The sequence below is a fragment of the Ranitomeya variabilis genome, chromosome 1, assembly GCF_051348905.1.
Source record: "Ranitomeya variabilis isolate aRanVar5 chromosome 1, aRanVar5.hap1, whole genome shotgun sequence".
NCBI classification, from domain to species: domain Eukaryota; kingdom Metazoa; phylum Chordata; class Amphibia; order Anura; family Dendrobatidae; genus Ranitomeya; species Ranitomeya variabilis.
The window spans coordinates 32,539,126-32,559,178 of NC_135232.1; the positions used below are offsets into that span (position 1 = coordinate 32,539,126).

The window sequence follows — 20,053 nt, forward strand, 5'->3', positions numbered from 1 at the left end:
CCCCAGGCAGAGCACAGGGGCCCCAGGCAGCATATGGGGCCCCAGGCAGAGCACAGTGGCCCCAGACAGAGCACACACCAAATCGGAGGCCGAGGGGCCCCGCCAACCAAATCGGAGGCCGAGGGTCCCCGCCCACCAAATCGGAGGCCGAGGGTCCCCGCCCACCAAATCGAAGGCCGAGCGGCCCCGCCCACCAAAGCGGAGGCCGAGGGGCCCGGCCCCGACCACCACATCGGAGGCCGAGGGTCCCCGCCCACCACATCGGAGGCCGAGGGTCCCCGCCCACCACATCGGAGGCCGAGGGTCCCCGCCCACCACATCGGAGGCCGAGGGTCCCCGCCCACCACATCGGAGGCCGAGGGTCCCCGCCCACCACATCGGAGGCCGAGGGTCCCCGCCCACCACATCGGAGGCCGAGGGTCCCCGCCCACCACATCGGAGGCCGAGGGTCCCCGCCCACCAAATCGGAGGCCGAGGGTCCCCGCCCACCAAATCGGAGGCCGAGGGTCCCCGCCCACCAAATCGGAGGCCGAGGGTCCCCGCCCACCAAATCGGAGGCCGAGGGTCCCCGCCCACCAAATCGGAGGCCGAGGGTCCCCGCCCACCAAATCGGAGGCCGAGGGTCCCCGCCCACCAAATCGGAGGCCGAGGGTCCCCGCCCACCAAATCGGAGGCCGAGGGTCCCCGCCCACCAAATCGGAGGCCGAGGGTCCCCGCCCACCAAATCGGAGGCCGAGGGTCCCCGCCCACCAAATCGGAGGCCGAGGGTCCCCGCCCACCAAATCGGAGGCCGTGGGGCCCCGCCCACCAAAGCGGAGGCCGAGGGGCCCCGCCCACCAAAGCGGAGGCCGAGGGGCCCCGCCCACCAAAGCGGAGGCCGAGGGGCCCCGCCCACCAAATCGGAGGCCGAGGGTCCCCGCCCACCAAATCGGAGGCCGAGGAGCCCCGCCCACCAAAAGTAAGTGCGGCCCCAAAAGTAAGTGCGCCCCCGGGTGCAAAAGTAAGTGCGCCCCTGGGTGCAAAAGTAAGTGCGCCCCCGGGTGCAAAAGTAAGCGCGCCCCCGGGTGCAAAAGTAAGCGCGCCCCCGGCCCCGGGTGCAAAAGTAAGCGCGCCCCCCAGTCCCGTGTGTGAAAAGTGCTGCTGTAAAGCTGGTAGCGCTGTTCAAGCACCATGTATTTCCTTCAGGAAATGCCCATCTAATATATAATTGCCTAGAATACTACTTCCTGCAATTTGTGCCAAGAAAGAACATACCAATATACATAGTTATTGATACATATTATTTATTATTTACATTATTGTTCTTAAGCAAAGAACCGTTGTTGTGGCATTTGCCACAACACGCAAAGTTGTTGTCTGATGTCTTTCATCACTCCCCTCATAAGCATGTTCATGGATCCTGTGTAACTGTACCTTAAATAACAAGAATTGTCAAGAGCTGGTGAGTGCAGCCATTTTTTGTTCTTTCTTACTATTATTTATTGTATTATTCTTACATTTGAATAAATAAAGTATATATGGATTCTAGACTCCCGATTCTTTAGAATCGGGCTGCCATCTAGTACAGTATATTTCTCACCTCCGCTCTGGTTGAATCGCTCCATCGCTGTCCTCACATTATGTCTGAATGCCGCCTCATTCCCTTTGCTGATCTGTGTCTGTTCCTCCCAGTATCCATCCTCCATTTTCTCCATCCACTGGACCTTGGGTCGGGCTCTGCCGCTGTCTGAGTTATAATTCACAATCTCCCGATCATCCACATATCCAACTGATGAGAACTCCGGCAGCCCGGACCCCGGAGCTGAGACCACCGTGTGATAATACCGCAGAGAGTGACTGTCTGAGAGACACAGAGTGTTACACGTCACACATACAGGACACCACTCACAGGAGGAGACACGTATGTACAGGACACACAGATATGTACAGGATACACGTATATACAGGATAATAATATATATATATATTTTTTTTTTGTTTATTAAACATTATTTTTATTGATTTTTTTGAACATGACATTGGATAGGATAACGTAGCATAGGATATAGCATCGGCAATGACACTGTAAATTACCAAAAGTACATATATAAATCTTACTTGTCAGACAACAGATCCGCATAACTTTTTTACAATAGTATATAGATACATAGATAGATCTCCGTCAGTGCCTTGTAACACACATTTTGGGGAAACAGTAAGAGAAAGAAAGGACAGACTGACTACATAGAAGGGGAATAGGGGAAGGGAGAGAATCTCTTTTACTGTATTTTGCATTGTCCAGAGTGTCGTTCTACGGTAATATATGTTGTATCTTTAATAGACATTATACATCTGGAATAGTTCCCAAGACCCCCAACGTCCCGCTCAGATCCACCAGACAGCACCATTCTGTGTGGCGGAAGGGACTAATCATTCTCGATATTTCATGGGGACTATAGTGGAAACCAATGAACGTTTTCCACAGCGGAAATACTTTCCCTGCAGATTTTTCTTTACTCCTTTCCGCCTCTATTACCGTATACACTCGAGTATAAGCCGAGAATTTCAGCCCATTTTTTTAGGCTGAAATTGCCCCTCTCAGCTTATACTCGAGTCATTCCCAGGGGTCGGCAGGGGAGGGGGAGCGGAGCTGTCTAATAATACTCACCTGCTCCTGGCGTTGTCCCTGCAGGTCCCTGGTTCTCTGGGCGCCGGCAGCTTCTTCCTGTAGTGAGCGGTCACATGGTACCGCTCATTACAGTAATGAATATGTACTCCATTCCCATAGGGGTGGAGCCGCGCTGGGGAACAGATGTGCAGGGACCGTGCCAGGAGCAGGTGAGTATAACGGGGGCAGTGCGCGATATTCACCTGTCCCTTGTTCCACCGTCGGCGCCGCTTTGTCTTCCGCATCCTCTGCAGTGACGCTCAGGTCAGAGGGCGCGATGACGTGATTAGTGCGCGCCGCCCTCTGCCTGAAAGTAGGTGCAGAGGACGGGGAAGACACAGCGGCGCTCGGCAGTAGAACGGGAAAGGTGAGTATAGCAAGTGCTGGGGGCCTGAGAGGTGAGTATGTGATTTTTTTTTTAATCACAGCAACAGCATATGGGTCAAATATCTCTATGGAGCATCTTATGGGGCCATAATCCGTATTTGTGCAGCATTGTATGGGTCATATTTTAATATGGAGCATCTTATGGAGCCCATCATGAACTGTATGGAGCATTATATGGGGCTCCTGATTCAATAATGATATTCAAAAACACTTAACCTACTGATGTCTCAATTAATTTTACTTTTATTGGTATCTATTTTTATTTTTTAAATTTACCGGTAGCTGCTGCATTTTCCACCCTAGGCTTATACTCGAGTCATTAAGTTTTCCCAGTCATTTGTGGCAAAATTAGGGGGGTCGGCTTATACTCGGGTCGGCTTATACTCGAGTATATACGGTAATTCAATTTCCAGTAAGTGTTTCATCTGGGCTATTATCATCACCACCGATGGGGCGTTTGGTTTAAGCCATTTGCCAAATAAACCACGTAAGGCTACAACTAAGAATGTGTGGATGTTTTTAGGGATCTTTGCTTTAACTCCTGTGAGTTGTGTCTCCGGCGGTTTGTGGCGTTTGTGGGAGATGGATTCCCCAGCACGATGGAACCTGCTCCCCTACCTGTCTCCAGTTCTCTCTAACTGCCCTGCATTCCCACACCCCGTGCCAGAGATTCGTTGAGGGCATTCCGCACTTAGGGCACGCTGTAATCCTGTCGGGGAATCTAGGAGAGGACGGGATATTGAGACCATATAATGCTGTATGCATCAGCTTAAAATAGGTTTCCCTCCATCTTTCACATAAAATGGATTTTTTTTACCTGTTCCCACCCCTGTAGAGTTGTCTCTGCGATATCCTTATCCCCGGTCCATTTCTCCCAAGTCTTAAACAGCTTGTTCTGCTTTAACTTCAGGAATTTATGTCTTTGGCTACTTTCACACTTGCGTTTGTAACAGCTGCGGAGGGCTGCGGACTTCCTCCGTGAAGCCCTGCCCTCCGCCGCTAGCTCCGCCTATTTGTGCATGTGGCCGGTGTACCTATCTTTAACATTAGGTGCGTAGGTCGTGCCGCAGTATGCGGATGCTTCCGCATGCGTCGTTTTGACGATGCGGAAAAATAAAACATTGCTACAAGCTGCGTCCTACGCTGGTCTCCGCATCGTCAAAACGACGCATGCGGAAGCATCCGCATACTGCGGCACGACCTGCATACCTAATGTTAAAGATAGGTACACCGGCCACATGCAGAAATAGGCGGAGCTAGCGGCGGAGGGCGGGGCTTCACGGAGGAAGTCCGCAGCTGCTACAAACGCAAGTGTGAAACCGGCCTTACAGTGTGGTATATTGAGGATATGCTCGCATTCTGAGTGCTCATACCCACTCTATTATCTAGAATATGTAGTTCCACTTCATTAAACAGCCTACAAAGTCTAGAAAAGCAAAAAAGAATGGACCTGCATGACCTGTAGGAAGTGTCTGCTTTCTATATGGAATTTGTCCATGATTTCTTGTGGGCTCAGCCATCTTTTAACCTCTGTATTCAGGGCTGCCACTAGGAATTTCGGGGCCCCATACTGGCAAAATTTTCGGGGCCCCCTTGAGACTCCGCCCAGGCTCCACCCCAGCCTCGCCTCCACCCCTTGAACTGTCCACAGTCAAAAGATTTTTAAAGCCGCCACCACGACAAGGTCGGGCCCTACCCTACTGTAACCTATTAAACATAAAACAAAAGTATCCAATACAATTTAGGTATGTTTTTATTTATTTTTTAATTTTTAAAATGACCAATACCACATACAGGGGACAAATACCACTACACCATGACCAGATCACATATTACCACCATATGATCACCAATAATACCACATACAGGGGACAAATACCACCACACCGTGACCAGACCACATATTACCACCACATAGTGACCAAATAATAGCACATATAAGGAACAAATACCGCCTCACCATGGCCGGACAGCATATTACCACCACATAGTGACTGAATACTACAATACTGATCAGTAATAAAAAAAAGCCCACAATACTAATATCACCATAAGTGTCTGTACAGGTAATACAGTGATCACCTGTGACATTATACACTGGTGCTCTGTATATAGTGTATAATGTAAAGGTAATTCAGTGATCACTGGTGACATTGTACACAGGACTGTTGTGAATTGTATTTCTTGGCTCCCTCTTGTGATCACTAGCGGTATGACAATTGGATTGCCTTTCTCCAGGTTTGTACCCACCTGGTTCGTTAGGCCTTGGGTGTTCCTATTTAGACTTCCTGGATACTCAGTCTAGTGCCTGGAATCGATGTTGTCAGTCTATGTCTTTTGGCTCCTGTCTCCTGGTCTCCTGCTTTTTGCAAGATAAGCTAAGTCCTGCTTTCCTATTTTTGTTTATTCGCATTACTGCTATTTTGTCCCAGCTTGTTACAATGTGATTTCTGATTTTAGCTGGAAGCTCTAGGGGGCTGATATTCTCCCCCCACACCGTTAGTCGGTGCGGGGGTTCTTGGATATTCAGCGTGGATATTTTTGTAGGGTTTTTTGCTGACCGTATAAGTCCTCTTTTTATTTTCTGCTATTAATTAGTGGGCCTCACTTTGCTAAATCTAGTTCATACTTATGTTTGTCTTTTCTTCTTACCTCACCGTTATTATTTGTTGGGGGCTTGTATCATAACTTTGGGGTCCCTTCTCTTGAGGCAAGTGAGGTCTTATTTTCTCTGAAAGGGTTAGTTAGTTCTCCGGCTGGTGCGAGACGTCTAGAATCAACGTAGGTACGTTCCCCGGCTACTGTTAGTTGTTGCGGTAGGATTAGATATACGGTCAGCCAAGTTACCACTTCCCTATGAGCTGATTTTGTGTTTGCGGACTTAGCTGGAACTTCTGCGATCCTCTACCACTAGGATCACAACAGTATTCCAGGCCATTAAAGCATTGCAGAAGCGGGATTAAAAGAAAAGAAGTTCTGAGTTTTTTGTTTTTTTTTCTCTCTCTTCCCCTTTTTCTCTGAGTGGCTTGAAGCTCTGCTGCAGATATGAATGTTCAGACTCTGATTACTAGTGTGGATCAGCTTGCTGCACGAGTGCAGAGCATTCAGGATTTTGTTACTAGCAGTCCTATGTCAGAGCCTAAGATACCTATTCCTGAGCTTTTCTCTGGTGATCGATTTAAATTTAGGAATCTTAGGAATAATTGTAAATTGTTTCTATCTTTGAGACCGCGTTCGTCTGGAGACTCAGCTCAGCAAGTTAAAATTGTTATCTCTTTCTTGCGTGGCGACTCTCAGGATTGGGCTTTTGCATTGGCGCCAGGAGATCCGGCATTGGCAAATATTGATGCGTTTTTTCTGGCGCTCGGTTTACTTTATGAGGAGCCCAATCTTGAAATTCAGGCAGAAAAAGCGTTGCTGGCTATCTCTCAGGGCCAGGATGAGGCTGAAGTGTATTGCCAAAAATTTCGGAAATGGTCCGTGCTCACTCAATGGAATGAGTGTGCTCTGGCCGCAAATTTCAGAAATGGCCTTTCTGAAGCCATTAAGAATGTGATGGTGGGTTTTACCATTCCTACAAGTCTGAGTGATTCTATGGCTCTGGCCATTCAGATAGATCGGCGTTTGCGGGAGCGCAAATCTGCTAATCCTCTGGCAGTGCTGTCTGAACAGACACCGGACTTAATGCAATGTGATAGAATTCAGACTAGAGCTGAACGACGAAATCATAGACGTCAGAATGGGTTGTGTTTTTACTGTGGTGATTCTACACATGTTATCTCAGCATGCTCTAAGCGCCTAACAAAGATGGTTAGTCCTGTCACCATTGGTAATTTGAATCCTAAGTTTATTTTGTCTGTAACTCTAATTTGCTCATTGTCTTCCTACCCGGCTATGGCACTTGTGGATTCAGGTGCTGCCCTGAGTCTTATGGACTTGTCGTTTGCCAAGCGCTGTGGTTTTGTCCTGGAGCCTTTAAAACATTCCATTCCTCTTAGAGGAATTGATGCTACGCCATTGGCGGAGAATAAACCGCAGTATTGGACACAAGTGACCATGTGCATGACTCCTGAACATCGGGAGGTGATTCGTTTTCTTGTTCTGCATAAAATGCATGATTTGGTCGTTTTAGGTCTGCCATGGCTACAGACCCATAATCCAGTCTTGGATTGGAAGGCAATGTCTGTGTCAAGTTGGGGTTGTCAGGGAATTCATTGCGATTCCCCGTCGGTGTCTATTGCTTCTTCTACTCCTTCTGATGTTCCGGAGTATTTGTTGGACTATCAGGATGTATTTAGTGAGTCCAGGTCCAATGCCCTCCCTCCTCATAGGGACTGTGACTGCGCTATAGATTTGATTCCTGGTAGTAAATTTCCTAAGGGACGTTTATTTAATCTATCTGTACCTGAACATGTCGCAATGCGTTCTTATATAAAGGAGTCTTTAGAGAAGGGACATATTCGTCCATCCTCTTCCCCTCTTGGTGCGGGATTCTTTTTTGTGGCCAAAAAAGACGGGTCTTTGAGACCTTGTATAGACTATCGGCTTCTGTATAAAATCACGATCAAATTTCAGTATCCTTTGCCACTGTTGTCGGACTTGTTTGCTCGGATTAAGGGTGCCAAGTGGTTCACCAAGATAGATCTTCGTGGTGCGTACAACCTTGTGCGCATTAAGCAGGGAGATGAATGGAAAACTGCGTTCAATACGCCCGAAGGTCATTTTGAGTACTTGGTGATGCCTTTTGGGCTCTCTAATGCTCCTTCAGTGTTTCAGTCTTTTATGCATGACATCTTCCGGAAGTATCTAGATAAATTTATGATTGTTTATCTGGATGATATTCTGTTTTTTTCTGATGATTGGGATTCTCATGTAAAGCAAGTCAGGATGGTGTTTCAGGTTTTGCGTGATAATGCTTTGTTTGTGAAGGGCTCAAAGTGTCTCTTTGGAGTGCAGAAGGTTTCCTTTCTGGGTTTCATTTTTTCCCCTTCTACAGTGGAGATGGACCCAGTCAAGGTCCGAGCTATTCATGATTGGACTCAACCCACGTCTGTTAAGAGTCTTCAGAAGTTCTTGGGTTTTGCTAATTTCTACCGTCGTTTTATTGCTAATTTCTCTAGCGTTGTTAAACCTTTGACGGATATGACCAAGAAAGGTTCTGATGTGGATAATTGGGCTCCGGCAGCCGTAGAGACTTTCCGGGAGCTGAAGCGCCGGTTTACTTCGGCGCCTGTTTTGTGCCAGCCTGATGTCTCACTTCCCTTTCAGGTTGAAGTGGACGCTTCTGAGATCGGTGCAGGGGCTGTTTTGTCGCAGAAAGGCCCTGGTTGCTCTGTGATGAGACCTTGTGCTTTTTTTTCTAGGAAATTTTCGCCTGCGGAGCGGAACTATGATGTGGGCAATCGGGAGTTGTTGGCCATGAAATGGGCATTTGAGGAGTGGCGTCATTGGCTCGAGGGAGCTAAGCATCATGTGGTGGTCTTGACTGATCACAAAAATTTGATGTATCTCGAGTCTGCTAAGCGCCTGAATCCTAGACAGGCTCGTTGGTCGTTGTTTTTCTCCCGTTTTGACTTTGTGGTCTCATACCTGCCTGGTTCAAAGAATGTGAAGGCTGATGCTCTTTCTAGGAGTTTTGTGCCTGACTCTCCGGGAGTCTCAGAGCCGGCTGGTATTCTTAAAGAGGGAGTAATTTTGTCGGCCATTTCTCCTGATTTGCGACGTGTGTTGCAGAGATTTCAGGCTGGTAGACCTGACTCTTGCCCACCTGATAGACTGTTTGTTCCTGATAAATGGACCAGCAGAGCTATCTCTGAGGTTCATTCCTCGGTGTTGGCAGGGCATCCTGGGATTTTTGGTAACAGAGCTTTGGTGGCTAGGTCCTTTTGGTGGCCTTCCTTGTCGCGGGATGTGCGTTCTTTTGTGCAGTCCTGTGGGATTTGTGCTCGGGCTAAGCCTTGCTGTTCTCGTGCCAGCGGGTTGCTTTTTCCCTTGCCAGTCCCGAAGAGGCCCTGGACACACATTTCCATGGATTTTATTTCAGATCTTCCGGTGTCTCAAGGTATGTCTGTCATCTGGGTGGTGTGTGATCGCTTTTCCAAGATGGTCCATTTGGTGCCCTTGCCTAAGTTGCCTTCCTCTTCCGATCTGGTTCCTTTGTTCTTTCAGAATGTGGTTCGTTTGCATGGCATTCCTGAGAATATCGTGTCTGACAGAGGATCCCAGTTTGTGTCCAGGTTCTGGCGATCTTTTTGTGCTAAGATGGGCATTGATTTGTCGTTCTCATCTGCCTTTCATCCTCAGACTAATGGCCAAACTGAGCGAACTAATCAGACGCTGGAGGCTTATTTGAGATGTTTTGTTTCTGCGGATTAGGATGATTGGGTGACCTTCTTGCCGTTGGCTGAGTTTGCCCTCAATAATCGGGCTAGTTCCGCTACTTTGGTTTCGACATTTTTCTGCAACTCTGGTTTTCATCCTCGTTTTTCCTCGGGTCATGTTGAATCTTCTGACTGTCCTGGGGTGGATTCTGTGGTGGATAGATTGCAGCGGATTTGGAATCATGTGGTGGACAACTTGAAATTGTCACAGGAGAAGGCTCAGCGTTTTGCCAACCGCCGCCGCGGTGTGGGTCCCCGACTTCGTGTTGGGGATTTAGTTTGGTTGTCTTCTCGGTATGTCCCTCTTAAGGTTTCCTCTCCTAAGTTTAAGCCTCGCTTTATTGGTCCTTATAAAATTTTGGAAATCCTTAACCCGGTTTCTTTTTGTTTGGATCTTCCGGTGTCGTTTGCCATTCACAATGTGTTCCATAGGTCTTTGTTGCGGCGGTACGTTGTGCCTGTGGTTCCTGCTGTTGATCCTCCTGCTCCGGTCTTGGTTGAGGGCGAGTTGGAGTACGTGGTGGAGAAGATCTTGGATTCTCGTCTCTCTAGACGGAGGCTTCAGTATCTGGTCAAATGGAAGGGCTATGGTCAGGAGGATAATTCCTGGGTGGTCGCCTCTGATGTTCATGCGGACGATTTGGTTCGTGCTTTTCACGCGGCTCATCCTGATCGCCCTGGTGGTCATGGTGAGGGTTCGGTGACCCCTCCTTAAAGGGGGGGTACTGTTGTGAATTGTATTTCTTGGCTCCCTCTTGTGATCACTAGCGGTATGACAATTGGATTGCCTTTCTCCAGGTTTGTACCCACCTGGTTCGTTAGGCCTTGGGTGTTCCTATTTAGACTTCCTGGATACTCAGTCTAGTGCCTGGAATCGATGTTGTCAGTCTGTCTTTTGGCTCCTGTCTCCTGGTCTCCTGCTTTTTGCAAGATAAGCTAAGTCCTGCTTTCCTATTTTTGTTTATTCGCATTACTGCTATTTTGTCCCAGCTTGTTACAATGTGATTTCTGATTTTAGCTGGAAGCTCTAGGGGGCTGATATTCTCCCCCCACACCGTTAGTCGGTGCGGGGGTTCTTGGATATTCAGCGTGGATATTTTTGTAGGTTTTTTTGCTGACCGTATAAGTCCTCTTTCTATTTTCTGCTATTAATTAGTGGGCCTCACTTTGCTAAATCTAGTTCATACTTATGTTTGTCTTTTCTTCTTACCTCACCGTTATTATTTGTTGGGGGCTTGTATCATAACTTTGGGGTCCCTTCTCTTGAGGCAAGTGAGGTCTTATTTTCTCTGAAAGGGTTAGTTAGTTCTCCGGCTGGTGCGAGACGTCTAGAATCAACGTAGGTACGTTCCCCGGCTACTGTTAGTTGTTGCGGTAGGATTAGATATACGGTCAGCCAAGTTACCACCTCCCTATGAGCTGATTTTGTGTTTGCGGACTTAGCTGGAACTTCTGCGATCCTCTACCACTAGGATCACAACACAGGACCACTGTATATAGTATACAGTGTATAGCATTAGTTTAACACACTGACTCACCAGTGACGTCTAGGTGAAGTCCTTCATCTTTGCTTTTAATCTTCATCCAGCACAGACCGCTGTCACTTCATCCAGCCAGGGCTCGTCTCTGCAGGAAATAACAATTATCTAGAGCACCGCTTGCAGAACACATTCTGCCCCCTTGTCTCATTCTGCCCCCTTGTCTCCATTCTGCCCCCTTGTCTCCATTCTGCCCCCTTGTCTCATTCTGCCCCCTCGTCTCCATTCTGCTCCCTGTCTCCCTTCTGTGCCGGGCTGGATGGAGACACATGGTCCACATTGCAGCTTGCAGCTTTCAGTTAAAAAAATAAAAAACCTTTCTTCTTACCTGGCCGCGCTCCTGCGGCGAAGCGAAGATCCCTCCTGGCGTTTCAGCGCGCACTCGCCGGCGAATGACAATGACGTCATACTCCGGCGATGCGCGCTGACGTCTGCTGTCAGCCTCCGATTGGCTGGTGGCTTTAACCTTTGCAGTGCGGGCCCGAAAGGCTGCAATAGAGTAACTGAACCTGCGTCTCGGATGCAGGTTCAGTTACCGATAGAAGCCGCCTGCCTCTGGGGCCCGGACCCGATGAGCAGAAGAGACGGGGCTCGTTGCGGGCCCCCTCTGCCACCGGGCCCCATACGCCACTCAGGGCATTACGATGGCAGCCCTGTCTGTATGCATAATATCCCCTGCTTTCTTGATGTTATCGCCTGCTTGTCCTATCGCTCTTTTGATTTCTGTTCCTTGGGGAAATTCCAGGTGACCAAATAGTGGCATATGTTTAGAGATCTGGAAGGGAAGGCCGAATGCCTTCCTTACTATCGCCCCACTTTTCAGTGTTTAAATTTCCACAAAAATTTAAAATAACCAATAAATTTCGTTCAACTTCACAATTGTGTTCCACTTGTTGTTGATTCTTCACCAAAAATTAACATTTGGTATCTTTATGTTTGAAGCATGATATGTGGGAAAAGGTTGAAAAGTTCCAGGGGGTCGAATACTTTCGCAAGGCACTGTATGTACAGGATACACATGTATGTAGATGACACACGTATGTACAGGGTACACATGTACAGTGGGGCAAAAAAGTATTTAGTCAGTCAGCAATAGTGCAAGTTCCACCACTTAAAAAGATGAGAGGCGTCTGTAATTTACATCATAGGTAGACCTCAACTATGGGAGACAAACTGAGAAAAAAAATCCAGAAAATCACATTGTCTGTTTTTTTATCATTTTATTTGCATTTTATGGTGGAAAATAAGTATTTGGTCAGAAACAAACAATCAAGATTTCTGGCTCTCACAGACCTGTAACTTCTTCTTTAAGAGTCTCCTCTTTCCTCCACTCATTACCTGTAGTAACGGCACCTGTTTAAACTTGTTATCAGTATAAAAAGACACCTGTGCACAGGGCCGGCGTCAGCGGACGGCAGGGTCGGGCAGATGCCGGGGCCCCCTGACTTCTGGGGGCCCCCCGGCCCCCAGGATCCGACGGCAATTTTTTTTTATTTTTTTTTTCTTACTTGGGACTGGCCGCCGACTCGCCGATCCAGAGACAGAGGGGACGGAGGAGACTGAGTCCCCGCTGAAAGCCCCGCCCAGCCATATGTTGCCCGGCCCCTCCACGCGGAACGTCCTTCAGCCGTTGCTTGCTGGACCCGGAAGCGAGCCACTGCTGCACCCCGGCGGAATTCCGGACGCAGAACCCGCCGGCTCGCAGGACACAGGTGGCTCTGTCTGTGTCACAGTCACAGAGCCACCGGCTCCAGACCACGGCCGTCGGACTCGGCCGTCCACTTGCCCATCTCGATCTCCCCATCTCCCCTCGTATCGGCAGGTTCACCGCCGCTGTATATACGCTGCACACCACTGTCACCACACCTGCCCGCCAGAACCAGCAGACAGCAGCCAGTAAGTACTCAATTAACGTCCACTATGTATATACATATGTGTTACTGTGTATATATCATATGTATTTGTATATATGTGTGAGTGTGTGAGTGTGTGTGTGTGTGTGAGTGCGTGTGCGTGCGTGCGTGTGTGTGCGTGGCAGCGTGAGTGAGAATGAGTGTGTGCGCACACAGCCAATATAATGAATAAACATTACTTTCCTTCCCTTGACTGAACTACATGTGGAAGTGCTGCGTTATACACTATATATGGGGGAGGGGGGGGCCCAGGACCATTCTTTGAACATGGGCCCTTTGGCCTCTGTGTCCGCCACTGGTCCTATGTGACATAGGAGCGCAGACACAGGGAGCCGTCCGGTCCGCTGGAGCCACGGCGCATGGCAGCGCAAACTGAGCCGCTGAAGCCGCTGTGGAACATCAGCGCACACTCAACGCCGGGGATGCGAGCATCCTGTCCGCTGAAGCCACTGCCGCTCACCGCCTGACAGCATTTTTGTAAGTACACTGCATGGTATATATATATATATATATATGACCATGCTAGTAACGGTTGGACCCCCTTTTGCCTTCAGAACTGCCTCAATTCTTCGTGGCAGAGATTCAACAAGGTGCTGGAAGCATTCCTCAGAGATTTTGGTCCATATTGACATGATGGCATCACACAGTTGCCGCAGATTTGTTGGCTGCACATCCCTGATGCGAATCTCCCGTTCCACCACATCCCAAAGATGCTCTATTGGATTGAGATCTGGTGACTGAGGAGGCCATTTGAGTACAGTGAACTCATTGTCATGTTCAAGAAACCAATCTGAGATGATTCTAGCTTTATGACATGCACATGGCGCATTATCCTGCTGAAAGTAGCCATCAGATGTTGGGTACATTGTGGTCATAAAGGGATGGACATGGTCATCAACAATACTCAGGTAGGCTGTGGCGTTGCAACGATGCTCAATTGGTACTAAGGGGCCCAAAGTGTGCCAAGAAAATATTCCCCACACCATGACACCATGATGGATCCATGCTTTCATGTTGTTTACGCCAAATTCTGACCCTACCATCCGAATATCGCAGCAGAAATTGAGACTCATCAGACCAGGCAACGTTTTTCCAATCTTCTACTGTCCAATTTCGATGAGCTTGTGCAAATTGTAGCCTCAGTTTCCTGTTCTTAGCTGAAAGGAGTGGTACCCGGTGTGGTCTTATAATGGCGGTGATGCAGAGAATAATGAAAGTGATGTAGAGATGATGATGATGGGGACATGATGGTGCTGATGCAGAGAATAATGGCGGTGATGCAGAGATGATCGAGACATGATGGCGGTGATAGGAAAAATAATGACGGTGATGCGGAGATGATGGCGGCGATCCCTTTTTATTTTTTTTAGGCTAAAATGGATAGCACGGATCAAGGCCAAGAACTGGCAAGTCAACATGGACCTCCTACAAAGAAGTACAAGTCTGGAAGTCAGAAAAGAAAAGATAAACAGTTATTGGAGGACAAAATCAAGAAGCTACCTTCTATTGATCGTTTCTTCAGGAAGAGTGCATCTAAAGAGAATGAAGAATCTGTGATTTCTACCATGTCTGATGTGCAGCCAAATGTTAGTGGCTCATTAGAAGCGTGTTCCAACATTGAGGAAATAGGTGACATGCCTTTGGATTCTCCAGACCAGCCAGTCCTGCCCTGTCATCCTGGACCTGTGCCAGAACTCAGTGATGATCCAGCAAAATGGCCTGATGTAATCACCAACCTTCAGAGATGCCAAACTATCAAAAGGGGACCTAAACAAGTAAATCTTCACGATTTTCCACTCACAGATTTTCCGGATGGTAGTAAGAGACGATTTTCTTCTGTTCATTATTACAGGGTGATAGGTACTGGAGAAAAGGTTCCACGTGATTGGCTAATATACTCAATGCTTGGTGACTCCATATATTGTTTTTGTTGTCGGTTATTTGACAATCAAAGTAGATCAATATTCTCCAGCCCAGGTGGATTTAAAGACTGGAAGCATGTCGGTGGTAAGGGATCTTTGCACCTCCATGAAGTATCTAGCAGCCACATGTCTAATTATGTCAAGTGGAAAGAGCTAGAGGCAAGCATCAGTTCAGAGAGAACTATTGATAAAGATTTGCGCCAACAACTCCGTTTAGAAGAACAGCGGTGGCGTGAAGTATTGTTGAGATTGTTAAAAGTTATTCGATGGATGGCAAAAAATAATCTGCCATTTAGAGGATCGTCAGATACAGTGTTTACAGAACAAAATGGAATTTTTCTGCAGTTACTGGAGTTAATCTCCGATTTTGATCTGGTTCTGAAGGAACACTTGCAGCGTGCTAAAGAAGGAACCAATGTCCACTACCTAAGTAAGGATATGCAAAACAAGTTCTTGCAACTGATCGCAGAAGCAGTGATTGAAATAATAATTCAAAAGGTAAAACAAGCTAAATTTTTCAGTATAATAGTGGACTGTACACCAGACATCTCCAAAAAAGAGCAGTTGTCACTTGTGCTGCGATATGTGGAGATTGATAAAATAACAAAAACAGTGGAGGTAAAGGAAAGTTTTCTGCAATTCGTTCATGTCACAGAAACAACTGGAAGAAGTCTTGCAGGAGTTGTTTTGGAAAGACTGAGCGAACATGGATTATGTGTATCTGACATTCGAGGTCAATGCTACGACAATGGTGCCAATATGAGGGGGCAATACAAAGGAGTGCAGGCCATAATTTTAGAAAAAAATCCCTATGCCTTTTTTGTACCCTGCTCGCCACATAATTGGAACCTTGTCATTGTACACGCTGCTGAAAGTTCGAGCAAAGCCAAACGTTTTTATGACGTCCTAAATCGCCTTTATACATTTTTCTCTGGAGCGACAAAAAGGTGGGAAGTGGCCAAAGAGCATTTGTCACAGTTGACACTTAAGGCTTTGTCTCAGACACGGTGGTGTGCTCGTCTTCAATCATTGAAAGCTGTTTTATTACAGTTTCCCAAGCTTGTCGAAGCCCTAGAAGTATTTGTACATGGTACTACTACTACATATTCAAGTGACACATACAGCGAGGCAAAGTTTTTATTAGACTGCATATGCTCATACCCTTTTGTTGTCTCATTATGTGTTTGGTATGATGTCCTTCTGCAGGTTAATCAAATTAGCCTGGCTGTCCAGACAAAGACCATTAATCTCGCTGATGTCCTTCCACTTGTCGAATCTGTGACTGCTTCTTTTAAAGAATATTTGTCATCAGGATTCAAAACAGCAGAAAGTAAAGCTGCTGGTATTTGTGAAAAGCTCGATATCCCGATTGTGTACCCAACTCACAGAATGAGAAAAAAAACTCGACAATGCAGTGATAAAGATTGTCAAGAGCCAGCATGCCAGCAAGCAAGTAGTGGATCGTCATTTTTAGACACAAGGACTGAATTTGAAGAAACTTACTTCAAGCCTCTGCTTAACACCGTCCTTGAGGAAATAGATACAAGATTTAATTTTTTGAAACAATTCACTACCAAATTTGGATTTCTAACGGACCTCAAGAAATCAGCCTCTGATGGATCGGTGCTAGAGCAACACTGTTTAAACTTTTCTGATCCAGCAGTTGATGGGGAGGATATGCTGGAAGAATGTAAAACACTGGCTAGGATGTTGCCAGATGATCATCTAAGCCCACAAGAGACTTTGCAGTATATAGTGTCTCACTCACTGTACTTGACATTTCCTAATCTTGTTTTAGCATTGCAATTGCTGTTAACTGTTCCTGTCTCAGTGGCATCAGCTGAAAGGAGCTTCAGCAAACTGAAGCTGATTAAGAACTACCTCAGGTCCCAGATGTCTCAGGACAGGTTAAATGCTTTGGCCGTTCTTTCCATTGAGGCAGAAGAAGCTGAGTGTGTAGATTTTAATGACGTTATACACCGTTTTGCTTCAGAGAAATCAAGAAGAAAGGTTTAAAGGAGCACCTAAGAAAAGTAACTACTGTTAAAGATCTAGCAAAAGGCATAAATTGTTTAAATTTGTTTAGAAGTTTACAACTTACAGAGAAGCTAATTTATCAAAAGTTTCCCTGATATATTGCACTTTCTCTATTTTGCACTAGTGTTTTTATAAAGTTTACATAGTTTTTTTCTAAATAAAATATTTGGGTCTCTGTGGTCCCTGCTGTTTTACTGTCGCCACATGATTTGCTCCACAAGGGGGCCCACTGAGGTTCTGTCGCCCAAGGGCCCATGAAAACCTGGAGCCGGCCCTGCCTGTGCACACCCTCAAACAGTCTGACTCCAAACTCCACTATGGTGAAGACCAAAGAGCTGTCAAAGGACACCAGAAACAAAATTGTAGCCCTTCACCAGGCTGGGAAGACTGAATCTGCAATAGCCAACCAGCTTGGAGTGAAGAAATCAACAGTGGGAGCAATAATTAGAAATGGAAGACATACAAGACCACTGATAATCTCCCTCGATCTGGGGCTCCACGCAAAATCCCACCCCGTGGGGTCAGAATGATCACAAGAACGGTGAGCAAAAATCCCAGAACCACGCGGGGGGACCTAGTGAATGAACTGCAGAGAGCTGGGACCAATGTAACAAGGCCTACCATAAGTAACACACTACGCCACCATGGACTCAGATCCTGCAGTGCCAGACGTGTCCCACTGCTTAAGCCAGTACATGTCCGGGCCTGTTGTGGATTCTGTTTTTGGGCTCCCTCTGGTGGTTACAACTGGTACTGGGTGACTTTGGTAGGTTGCGGTCTCTGGTTTCTACCTGTCCATCAGAGGCTGGGTGTTTCCTATTTAACCTGGCTTTCCTGTCATTCCCTTGCCGGCTATCAATGTATCAGTGTGTCTCTGTTACCTTTGCTACCTGCTCCTAAAGCCTTCAAGACAAGCTAAGTCTGGATTTCCCTGTTTCATGTTTGCTTTCATGTTTTTAGTCCAGCTTGCAGATATGTAATTCTCTGCTGCTGGTTGCTCTAGTGGGCTGAAATTACCACTCATGTACCATGAGTTGGCACATGAGTTCAAGTAATTTCAGGATGGTATTTTGAAGGGTTTTAAGCTGACCGCGCAGTTCACCTTTTGTATCCTCTGCTATCTAGCTTTTAGCGGGCCTCATTTTTGCTGAATCTGTTTTCATAACTACGTTTGTGCCTTCCTCTCATTTCACCGTCATTATATGTGGGGGGCTGCTATTTCTGCGGGAATATTTCTCTGGAGGCAAGCGAGGTCTGTGATTCTTCTGGTAGGGGAAGCTAGATCTCCGGCTGGCGCGAGGCGTCTAGAGTCCCCCCAGGAACGCTCCCCGGCTACTGTTAGTTGAGTGTTGAGGTTCAGGATCGCGGTCAGCTCAGGTTCCATCACCCTAGAGCTCGTCCTGTTTTTGCCCGTGTTCTGTTGTTACAATTCCCTGCCATTGGGAACATGACAGTATAGCCGGCCCACAAAATGTTAATTGTTTGGGCTGAAGCAGGAGGAAAAGAAGTGTTGAGGAGAATTTTTTTTTTTTTTTCCCTCAGAGTTTTGCTGCCTAGCCCCAGGGCCGGTTTTAGGCAAAGTGGGGCCCTAGGCAAAAGTTTAAAATGGGGCCCCAAATGCTAACATATTGCACCAACAGAAACATTTTGGTTGTAGCTACATGCGCTGATTTCAGGCCACTAAACGAGCGTGATCAACAATATTGAAGTCATTCGCCACTTGTTTCCAGCCTCTTTACACTGGCTGGGGACAGAATGATCACTAGTAAATCAATCTGTCCCCATATAGTATCATCTTAGCAGAATATCTGCAGTTTTAACTGGGCGATGTGCTGATGAGAACAATGATTTTTGTTCCGGCATATACTGTACATACATACACCGTACATACACACAGATACACATACCGTACATACACACACAGACATACACATTACATGCATACACACATACAGTTATATACACATATAGTATACACATACCGTACATACATATACCATACATACACACAAATACACATACATACACCGTACGTACACACAGATACACATACAGTATATGCAAACACATACATATATCATACATACAAACAGATACACATACATATACCATCATACATACACATACCGTACATACACACATGCATATACCGTACATTAACACAAATGCCGTACACACATATACCGTACATACACACAGATACACACACATATACCGTACATACAGATACAGTTATATACATATAGTACACACATACCGTACATACATATAAAATACACCCAAATGCACATACCGTACATACATACATATACCGTACATGCATACACACACATATACCGAACATACAGATACACATACACGTACCGTACATACACACATACAGTATATACACATACCGTACATACACATATACTGTATGTACATGCACATAAACATACATATATACCATATATCCATACAAATTATTGCACATACACAGATACACACATACTGTACATGCATACACACACAGCCATACAACTATACCATACATACACACATATACCGTACATACACAGATACACACACACACAGATAGAAACATACACATAGATACACACAGATGCACACATACACATACAAGCATATACATACATACATACATACTAATCTTCTATAGGTGATCAGATGAGCCCTGCAGGTCAGTTCAGCTGGAGAGGGCTGCAGACCCCGCTGTGGGGGATGGGGCACAGAGCAGACAGCACCTGATATCGGCCCCCTGCTGCTGCCGTGCTGTCCCCTGCAGTGAGCTCCTCCCCCATCTCTTCTCTGTGAGGAGACGCTGCAGCCTGCTCTGAACAGAACAGTGGAGGGAGCAGAAGAAGTCCTGCTCTTCCTCCACTGATGTCTCTATATGCTGTGCAGCCGGGGCCCCTGACTGTAGGCGAGTACTCACGATTGGGACGCTCCATGCAGGGGGACAGATGGCAGCCAGTGAGCGCTCTCCTCAGTCTAGTCACTGTGAGGTAAGGAAAGCGTTCATTGGCCAGCGTCTCTCCCTGCATGACACGCCCCCTTTTTGATCTCCTGCACTTCGCGCCCCGCTCTCTCCCCGGCACCCGGTGTTCCGTGATTACAGGAGGGAGTGAGAGGGGCCCGACCCTGCATGATACCGGGCCTGCCTGCAGGGGCCCCCCTCCACCTCTGGGCCCCGGAGCAGTGCCATCAGCAGTATGTCTGCCCCTGGCTG

At 47.0% G+C, this 20,053-nt stretch overlaps 1 protein-coding gene across 2 annotated transcripts in view; it reads right to left on the reverse strand.

Annotated features, from left to right (window-relative positions):
* The window catches only part of LOC143804119 (class I histocompatibility antigen, F10 alpha chain-like), a 158,900-nt gene that overhangs the window by 85,411 nt on the left and 53,436 nt on the right, over positions 1 to 20,053 (reverse strand). Inside the window, exons 1-2 of one of the 2 annotated variants that reach the window (XM_077281887.1) lie at positions 10,953 to 11,013; positions 1,580 to 1,840 (exon numbers count right to left, since the gene is read on the reverse strand). In XM_077281887.1, coding sequence (XP_077138002.1) covers positions 1,580 to 1,840; positions 10,953 to 10,998 — 307 coding nt within the window. In that variant the 5' untranslated portion in view covers positions 10,999 to 11,013. Of the gene's footprint in view, positions 1 to 1,579; positions 1,841 to 10,952; positions 11,014 to 20,053 lie in introns of those variants that run through there. The other variant, XM_077281877.1, reaches the window with a different exon arrangement.